The sequence below is a fragment of the Oncorhynchus keta genome, chromosome 14 (genome assembly GCF_023373465.1).
Source record: "Oncorhynchus keta strain PuntledgeMale-10-30-2019 chromosome 14, Oket_V2, whole genome shotgun sequence".
Lineage (NCBI taxonomy): Eukaryota > Metazoa > Chordata > Actinopteri > Salmoniformes > Salmonidae > Oncorhynchus > Oncorhynchus keta.
The window spans coordinates 63,493,358-63,502,901 of NC_068434.1; the positions used below are offsets into that span (position 1 = coordinate 63,493,358).

The 9,544-nt window shown below is 41.1% G+C and overlaps 2 protein-coding genes across 4 annotated transcripts; one reads left to right on the plus strand and one right to left on the minus strand.

Annotated features, from left to right (window-relative positions):
* Positions 1 to 27: 27 nt before the first annotated feature.
* LOC118393758 (thymidine kinase 2, mitochondrial-like) lies at positions 28 to 5,929 on the minus strand. 3 transcript variants are annotated; one of them, XM_035786801.2, is made up of 10 exons: positions 5,680 to 5,929; positions 4,922 to 4,959; positions 4,727 to 4,801; positions 4,550 to 4,603; positions 4,379 to 4,468; positions 4,152 to 4,225; positions 3,971 to 4,059; positions 3,798 to 3,877; positions 3,590 to 3,670; positions 28 to 2,328 (listed from the first exon to the last, which is right to left on the minus strand). In XM_035786801.2, the coding sequence occupies exons 1-10, from the start codon at positions 5,852 to 5,854 to the stop codon at positions 2,242 to 2,244; spliced, it is 843 nt and encodes a 280-aa protein (XP_035642694.1). In that variant the 5' UTR covers positions 5,855 to 5,929; the 3' UTR covers positions 28 to 2,241. The 3 variants fall into 3 exon arrangements, with proteins under 3 accessions (XP_035642694.1, XP_035642695.1, XP_035642696.1); XM_035786802.2 differs by having other exon boundaries at positions 5,661 to 5,809; XM_035786803.2 differs by having other exon boundaries at positions 4,922 to 4,954; positions 5,661 to 5,792.
* Positions 5,930 to 7,597: 1,668 nt separating this feature from the next.
* LOC127907329 (chemokine-like factor) lies at positions 7,598 to 9,525 on the plus strand. The gene is made up of 4 exons (XM_052462090.1): positions 7,598 to 7,869; positions 8,352 to 8,507; positions 8,634 to 8,729; positions 9,019 to 9,525. The coding sequence occupies exons 1-4, from the start codon at positions 7,768 to 7,770 to the stop codon at positions 9,124 to 9,126; spliced, it is 462 nt and encodes a 153-aa protein (XP_052318050.1). The 5' UTR covers positions 7,598 to 7,767; the 3' UTR covers positions 9,127 to 9,525.
* The last annotated feature ends 19 nt before the right edge of the window (positions 9,526 to 9,544 follow it).

Sequence of the window (9,544 nt, forward strand, 5' to 3'; positions counted from 1 at the left end):
TCAGAAGTTCAAGTGGATCATACAAAAGACAGTTACACTAACTTTATTCAGCAATATTGCATAAATTAACATGTTATTGTACAAAAATCACTTTTAGGCATTTATTAAAACGAACTCAGCGAAAAAAGTACAATATTTAAACCCGATAACCGTTTACAACTAGTGCAATTCCAGCCTGACAACATGCTCCTCTATATATTAGCAGTAAATAAAATAAGAACAAAACACATAGCTATGTTAGTCAGCAGCCCCTTAAAATATATGCTTTGTATTACAGAGGTGGTACCGCTATGTCCCAGCAGTTGTAAAATGTAGGTATTATTGTAGGGCTGTCACCACATGATCAACATTACGAAACCAACAATGCATCATATTCCCATATAGAGAGAATCCATCATGGTCAGTGAAACAAACAAAAATGACCAAGTACATATGTAACATAGGTTGGAAAGCAACTTGTAGCAGTAAATATACAGTATGGAATACTTGCGGTCTGAAAATGTACCGGTCAGAGTTGTTCTAAGACAGTGTGTAACAGTAATATAATACAAGAAACTCCACTAGCTGGTTCTGGTGTTCTCTCTTGGACTATAATAACCTGGTTTACACACAAGAAACATATCTACTGCCATTGTTGGTGCAGCATATATACAGTGCCTTCGGAAAGTATTCATACCCTTTGACTTTTTCCACCTTTTGTTACGTTACAGCCTTAGTCTAAAATGAATTAAATAAATACAAATCCTCAGCAACCTTCACACAATACCCCATAATGACAAAACGAAAAGAAAAAAAACAGATTAAGAAATGTTTGCAAATGTATACAAAATAACAAATACCTTATTTACATAAGTATTCAGACCCTTTGCTATGAGACTCGAAATTGAGCTCAGGTGCATCCTGTTTCCATTGATCATACTTGAGATGTTTCTACAACTTGATTAGAGTCCACCTGTGGTAAATTCAATTAATTGGACAAGATTTGGAAAGGCACACTCCTGCCTATATAAGGTCCCACAGTTGACGGTGCATGTCAGAGCAAAAACCAAGGCATGAGGACGAAGGAATTGTCCGTAGAGCGCCGAGACAGGATTGTGTCGAGGGGTACCAAAACATTTATGCAGCATTGAAGGTCCCCAAGAACACAGTGGCCTCCATCATTCGTAAATGGAAGAAGTTTGGAACCACCAATACTCTTCCTAGAGCTGGCCGCCCAGCCAAACTGAGCAATCAGGGGAGAAGGGTCTTGGTTTGGGAGGTGACCAAGAACCTAATCCTCGCTCTGACAGAGCTCTCGAGTTCTTCTGTGGAGATGGGAGAACATTCCAGAAGGACAACCATCTCTGCAGCACTCCACCAATCAGGCCTTTATGGTAGAGTGGCCAGACGGAAGCCACTCCTCTATAAAAAGGCACATGACAGCACGCCTGGAGTTTGCCAAAAGGCAACTAAAGACTCTCAGACCAACAGAAACAAGACTCTGGTCTGATGAAACCAATATTGAACTCTTTGGCATGAATACAAAGCCTCACTTCTGGAAGAAACATGGCACCATCCCTACGTTGAAGCACGGCGGTGGCAGCATTATGCTATGGGATGTTTTTTAGCGGCAGGAACAGGGAGACTAGTCAGGTTTAAGGGACAAATTAACAAAGCAAAGTACAGAGAGATCCTTGATGAAAACCTGCTCCAGAGCACTCAGGACCTCAGACTGGGTTTTAGGTTCCCCTTCCAACAGGACAACGACCCTAAGCACACGGCCAAGACAACGCAGGAGTGGCTTTGGGACAAGTCTTTGAATGTCCTTGAGTGGCCCAGCTAGAGCCCGGACTTTAACCTGATCCGACATCTCTGTTGAGACCTGAAAATAGCTGTGCAGCAACGCTCCCCATCCAACCTAACAGAGCTTGAGAGGATCTGCAGAGAAGAATGGGATGAACTCTCCAAATACAGGTGTACAAAGCTTGTAGCGTCATACCCAAGAATAATTAAGGCTGTAATCACTGCCTAAGGTGCTTCAACAAAGTACTGAGTAAATGTTCTGAATACTTATGTAAAATGCGGTATCAGTTTTATTTTTTATACATTTGAAAACATTTCTAAAAACCTGTTTTTGCTTAGTCATTATGGGGTATTGTGAGTAGATTGACGGGGGGGCGACAATTAAATCAATTTTAGAATAAGGCTGTAACCTAACAAAATGTGGAAAAAGTCAAGGGGTCTGAATACTGAGTACTTCACTCACACATTGCTCCCTGCTAAAATCTTCTCTCTGTTCTCCTCATACTGGTGGAGCATCTTCTGCAAGTCATCGTCTGCTGGAATTACCTAAAAATATTGAAATACACTTAGTATTCCAAACATTATGAACATCTTCCTAATATTGAGTTGCACCCCTCCCCCTTTGCCCTCAGAACAGCCTCAATTTGTCAACACATGGACTCTACAAGGTGTTTGAAAGCGTTCCACAGGGATGCCGGCCAATGTTGACTCCAATGCTTCCCACAATTGTGTCAAGTTGGCTGGATGTCCTTTTGGGTGGTGGACCATTCTTGATAAACACGGGAAACTGTTGAGTGTGAAAAACACAGCAGCATTGCAGTTCTTGACACAACCCGGTGCACCTTGCACCTACTACCATACCTTGTTCAAAGGCACTTCAATGTTTTGTCTTGCCCATTCACCCTCTGAATGGCACACATACACAATCCATGTCTCAATTCTCAAGGCTTAAAAATCCTTCTGTACCAGTCTCCTCTCCTTCGTCTACACCGAAGTGGATTTAACAAGTTACATCAATAAGACTGACCATAACTTTCACCTGGTCAGTCTGTGTCACGTATACTCCTTCTCCGGCACTCAAGGTGGTCAGGCTGCTCATTATTAAGCACACTTGTCACCATCGTTACGCGCCTCATCAGACTCAATCACCTGCCTGATTACCTTCCCTAATATATATATATATATATCACTCCCTTTGGTTCTTTCCCTAGGCGTTGTTGTTTCATGTCTGTACGCTACTTGTGTTTCGTTCCATGTGTTATTTATTATTAAAAAAGTTACTCTATGAACTTGCTTCCCGACTATCAGCGTACACATTACAAAATAACGCCTCACCAAAGGGGAGCATCAGGGAGTTTTTTTGTTGTGAGTGTAGGTGATGTTGGGTCCGGGTGCAGCAACCGGGGATGCCTCGGCCGGCTCGGCAGAGCTCCCTCGCTTGTTCCTTGTGTTATTTATTATTAAAAGTCACTCCCTGAACTTGCTTCCCGACTCCCAGCGTACACGTTACAGTCTGTCACATCAGGTGTTTTGTATACTCAGTGTGTATACACATTAAATGTTGTGAAACTGCCTTTACAGATTATAGTAAGGTGAACAAAAGCAGAGCTGTTTAACAATCACTTACCTGCATGCCTGCCTTTCTATTCAACAACTGACTATTTCCCAACAATGAAAAACAAGGATTCCTTAACACCGATGACCAATACTCTGGTGCTTATCACAGGAGACACTAGAACGTATAAACAATGTTCATTAATTGACCATTGTCACCCAAACGCACGTGTGAAAATGATTGATCACTCACAAGGACTGGAGCAGGAACATTGAAGGACGTCTTCTTTATCAGCCAGTCTTCATACAGCTGATGGATTGCCTCTAAATATTCCTTTACAAATAAATAAAAAAGCGAGAAGGATAGTAGGATGAGAGATTAGGGCAAGAGACGAGTCTTACAACTCCTCGGAAGTGAGACCAAGAACAGCATTGAGAATCTGTCATTCTTCTACCCTCACCAAAGGAATGATCTTCTCCTCCTCCCTGCATCGCTCTTTCAGCCTCTCATGGCAGGTCTGTGGAGACGACTGGAGGTAAACTAAAACAGAGGAGGAACTAAGTGAACAAGGTTCTACCAATGACCCAACATTGTCAGAATAAAGTAGAAAGCGTGTGTTTCTACACAGCTTACCAATAAGATCCACAGGAATGGCAATGTTCTGTGTGATCCACTCAAACCACTCACTAAGAACAGCAAAGTCCACCTCTGGCATCTTCCCACTGCAGAGAGCAAAATAGTACATAAAATGAACTAGATTGGACACAAATGAAAACCAGCTATAAAGTGGTGTGAAATATACCATGTGCATTACCTTCTGAAAAGATTTTCCACAAAGATGTACTTGGCACTGTAGATGGACCTTTCCATCATTCTCACTGGGGCTGACTGGAATCAACAAACACAAAACAGACCATGTTAATTATGCAATGTAAAATGCACGTCTTTGTACTTGGTGAAAGAGAAATCTGTACTATTGATAGAACACATGCAACAGTAGTGAAACAGTAGGATATCAGTGCAACGTTTTAGAGTACCTACCATTGTGGAGAGGTGTCGGTCCAGCATGGTTAGCTGAACATAGGTCTGTAGAGTGATGCCCCATCGAGTAGGGTCCTGGTACATCAACCCCTGCAGGAGGGGAGGAGCTAACATCAGCATACAATATGTCATTTATCAAAATGAACCATCTTCTTTATAATGGTCACGTACCAGGGGGTTGTGCCCTCGAACATTCCTCCATTTGGAAACTGGCTCAGTCAGCACCTGAGAAATCAAAAGTAAAATTGTGATTTAATTTTACACACATTGCAGCATAAGGATAAAAGGAAAATTAATAATTGCTACATTTTGAACAAGCGTGTTGCATGTTTTTTTTTTTTTTTTTACCTCAATGTTACTGGTTTTGCTGAAATACTGTAGGCATGTTGTCTTCCCACTAGCAATATTCCCCTCTATAAAGACCTAAAGAAAAAGAACAAGATACATGTGTTGACTTCTCCCTCAAGTATATAGGCAGCAAATGTCTTAATATCAATTTCAAAGATTTTCATGGATTTAAAATGACAACATATCAGTACATACCACTAACTGCTTCTCCTTCCCATTCCGCACCAGCTTTCCTTGGGAGAAGTAAGAGAACATTGTGAGATAACCTGACTTCTTGGTTTCACCTTCATTCAGTAGCTATGGTAAAGCAAAACCGATAAGGATGTTAATATAGGTGATGCAACCAGGTTTGGTTTGAACAAATTGATGAGCATGTAGCCTCACTGACGGCAGGGTAGCCTAGTGGTTAGAGCGTAGGACTAGTAACTGAAAGGTTGCAAGTTCAAATCCCTGAGTTCTGCCCCTGAACAGGCAGTTAACCCACTGTTCCTAGGCTGTCATTGAAAATAAGAATTTGTTCCTAACTGACTTGCCTAGTAAAATAAAAAAAATAAACTGACAGTAGTGGTAGATAATAGCACTGCTCATGGATGGTTCGACAGGAATGGGCATGTCTAATCTGCATTTTAGAAATGTTGCATTAAAGAAATATATTTACAGCATGTAGCTAAATTTACAGCAGGTAGCTAAAGTGAGCTCAGAATATAAGTGTATTGTTTCTAAACAACATTTGTCACATTAGATTGTAAACTAGGCTATTCAAGTTGTAAAAGAATGAGTAGGCAGGTCTACCTATGTTGTTACTATATTCTGTTGTTCTGATGCAACATTGTAACACATCATTTGTAACATGACATTGTAACATTAGTCTACAACGTGTACCATTCTACCACTCTGTATTGAAACAATGTTTCAGGCCAGCGAATAAATATACCTTATGAATGGGCACCTACTTGAGACGTGCTGTGTATTGTTACTATGGGTTCTCGTCTGGCAGAGCTCACCGCGCTTATCACCAAATCTTTTGCAGCGAATAGCCACTAATCGCGTTGACGTGACAGCAGCGTTAGAAGATAGTCGTATAGCAGATCTCCACAAATTGTTCATACAAAGAGAGTTAAACGACATCTCGCATAATTATTTGAAACACACAGGGCTCGACTGTCACGTGGCATTCCAGTTCCGTGTATCAAATAACCTCTTCCTGGTTCATGATATGGAGATTGTTCTATTTTTTTCTATTGGTTGAAGCGCTGTATTTGTTCTGAGACCTGCGTTCCCTCCACCAACCACCATCACCATTGAGGGCAAAAAAAAAGATAGAAACTGATCCTCGTTCAGTGAGAGACTCATGTATAGATAACTACTGTTATCGTTTTTTTATGCTAGATTATCAGTACAGTAATGATGAGGATCATTAAAATGCATAGGCCTATATGAGAAAGTCAATCAAACATGTTCTAATTGTAATATTCTTTGCAGATTGATTGACATTTTCAGATCATGATTAATTTGGACAAGAGGAATACCTATGTAAGAATGCTGTTCATTGACTACAGCTATAGCTCAGCATTTAACACCATAGAACCCTCGTCATTAAACTCCCGACCTTGGGTCTCCACCGCGCCCTGTGGAACTGGACTTTCTGACGGGCCGCCCCAAGGTGGTGAAGGTAGAAAACAACATCTCCACTTTGCTGATCCTCAACACTGGGGCCCCGCAAAGGTGCGTTCTCAGCCCTATCCTGTACTCCCTGTTCACCCATGACTGCGTGGCCATGTACGCTTCCAACTACACCATCAAGTTTGCAGATGACACTACAGTGGTAGGCCTGGTTACCAACAATGATGAGACAGCCTACAGGGAGGAGGTGAGGGCCCTCAGAGTGTGGTGTCAGGAAAATATCCTCTCATTCAAAGTCAACAAAACAAAGGAGATGATCGTGGATTTAAGGAAACAGCAGAGGGAGCACCCCTCCCCCATCCACATAGACGGGACAGTAGTGGAGAAGGTGGAACGTTTTAAATTCTTCGGCGTACACATCACGGACAAACTGAAATGGTCCACCCACACAGACAGCGTGGTGAAGATGGCGCAACAGCGCCTTTTCAACCTCAAGAGGCTGAAGAAATGTGTTGTGTCATCTAAAACACTCAGAAACTTTTACAGATGCACACTAGAGAGCATCCTGTCGGGTGTATCACCGCCTGGTACGGCAATTGCACCGTCCTCAACCGTAACTCTCTCCAGAGGGTAGTAAGGTCGACCCCACAACACATCACCGGGGGCAAACTACCTGCCCTCCAGGACACCTACAGCACCCGATGTCACAGGAACGCCAAAAAGATCATCAAGGACAACAATCACCCGAGCCACTGCCTGGTCACCCCGCTATCATCCAGAAGGCGAGGTCAGTACAGGTGCATCAAAGCTGGGACCGAGAGGCTAAAAAACAGCTTCTATCTCAAGGCCATCAGACTGTTAAACTGCCATCACTAACATAGAGAGGCTGCTGCTAACATACAGACTCAAATCTCTGGCCACATAAATAAACAGACTTAATAAAGGTATCACTTGTCACTTTAAATGCGCTACTTTAATAATGTTTACATATCCTACATTACTCATCTCATATGTATATACTGTATTCTACACCATCTTACTGCATCTTGCCTATGCCGCACGCCGTCGCTCATCCATATATTTATATGTACACATTCATCCCTTTACATTTGTGTGTATAAGGTAGTTGTTGTGAATTTGTTAGATTACTTGTTAGATTTTACTGCATAGTGGGAACTAGAAGCACAAGCATTTCGCTACACTCACATTAACATCTGCTAACCATGTATATGTGAACAATATAATTTGATTTGTTTAGTGGCATGCAAGCAGGATGAAAAGGCCTAGTGTGTTTAACAGTGATGGGTGTGAAAACACTGCACACATTCTGAGCAACGGACTGTAATATCCTGCAACTGAAAGGAAATAGCCTTTTCAGGAAGCACAAACTCATAGCTGGTTCTTTGAAATTTAACAACATGACAGACGACAAAACAACCAGTAACATCCCTTCGTTAACAATGGAGGTTGATACTGCTTTTCTCCGATCCTTGAGGGGTGTCGTTAAATTAGTAGAGATGGTGAGACATTTTTCAGATGCATATTTCATACTTTGGTAAACCGCTGGGTTTTGGAAAGACTTATCACCACAGATAAGGTCATATATCTGGTGTAAACTTGATAAAAACAGCAAGAATGTATTGCACAGTATTATTATAGGATATTACACTTGCTTACTGTTACAGAGATTATATTGACATACATTATTTCCCAAATATGTTGTCTATGAGAAAACAGAAGTGGAAGTGAATATCAGAGGTATAGTTCCTGTGAACTGTTCAAACGTTAAACCCAGTAGTTGGTGATGATGTTAAACAAGATACTGCATGCCCTCTAGTAGACATTACATTTGAATAAATTAAAACTACCAGCATTTTCACAGCTTTTGGTGTGAAACAACCATTTCAATTTGTAGGATTAGACTATTCTTAAATATTTTTGAATGGAAACAATCAAATAGCATTTCCTATAATTTCCTAAATGCCAATGCTCTCTGTTTCAGGGGACTATGTTTGTAGCATTTGTGTGTTTTGCGGTAGCATCCAGGCCCAAATACATTGCAGCTACATGCATGGAGTTTGTGATCACATTCTCCCTGCTTCTGCTGTACACGCTGAAGTTGAACAAGAAGCTGACTCTGTTCTTCTGGCCTCTCGTTGTAAGGAACCTACAGTATTTAATTACAGTACATAGTTTACAGTAGGTCTTTTACATTGATTAACTGCTGTGAAAATGTCAGACAGGCAAGCTTCCTGAGTAACTTCCATTGTCTTTTCTTCTTCAGGATTTGTTCAACTCACTGTTTGCAGCAGTCTTCATACTTATCCTGAGTCTGATAGCAGTGTCCACTTACACAGTGACAGGGACCCTGGGTGGAGGGGTGAGATAAAATAAAAAAATGTATTCCTTGTTGACCTTCTAATTGGGGGCCTTATAGAGCTGGGTTTCTGGATGAAGCCTCATCTTACACACTCTCCTGTCAATAATAAACTACCCAAAGGCATTACAACCCTTGTGAACATTTCCACTAACATTCATCTATACTGTAATCACACATTTGGCACCCAGTACAACTAATGAATGAACTATTACAGAAATGTCAGCTACAATTCTATCCTGTAGACTATATCTGATATTAACACTAAGTCTTGTATATTTTCCCTATCCAGATAGTGGGTTTCATAGCAACAGGCCTGTGGTGTGTGGATGGTTACATGCTTTTCAAGAGGGTCACATTCAATCAACCAAGAGCAGCAGCAACTGGCACTGTGAAGTGAAGACACCACAATTGTCTCCTCCCATGCTCACTCTCTTATGTCAGTCCTTCCATGTATATGTGTAGGTTTAAAGGGGGGCAATCAGCAGTTGAAACAATAACAAAGCTTGGCCCCGGCCCATTTTGGTAAAAACCTGAAGGATATGTGGATGGAGAAATGTAAACACTCTCAAATTCATAGACAGAGCAATGTATGCAAGGACTGACCATCAATGATATCAACATGATAGTTTTAACTATGTTTCGAGGCTATATAGTGTTTGTTTACGATTATTGGAGTAAAACAAGCTTATATTTTGGGTTCTGATGGTGTATGACAGTTGAACTAAGCTCATGTGGCATTTATATATGTGTACATATAATTAATTTCTAAATAAAAAAAATGGATGTATCAACTGCAGATTGCCCCTTTGTTTGTA

Coding starts and splice junctions, on each gene's coding strand:
- LOC127907329 (XM_052462090.1), top strand. CDS start 7,768: ATGACAGACGACAAAACAACCAGTAACATCCCTTCGTTAACAATGGAG. Junction 7,870..8,351: donor TCGTTAAATTAGTAGAGATG/GTGAGACATTTT, acceptor TCTCTGTTTCAG/GGGACTATGTTTGTAGCATT. Junction 8,730..9,018: donor CAGGGACCCTGGGTGGAGGG/GTGAGATAAAAT, acceptor TTCCCTATCCAG/ATAGTGGGTTTCATAGCAAC.
- LOC118393758 (XM_035786801.2), bottom strand. CDS start 5,854: ATGTCGTTTAACTCTCTTTGTATGAACAATTTGTGGAGATCTGCTATA. Junction 4,469..4,549: donor TTCGAGGGCACAACCCCCTG/GTACGTGACCAT, acceptor CCCCTCCTGCAG/GGGTTGATGTACCAGGACCC. Junction 4,226..4,378: donor ACCGACACCTCTCCACAATG/GTAGGTACTCTA, acceptor TGTTGATTCCAG/TCAGCCCCAGTGAGAATGAT.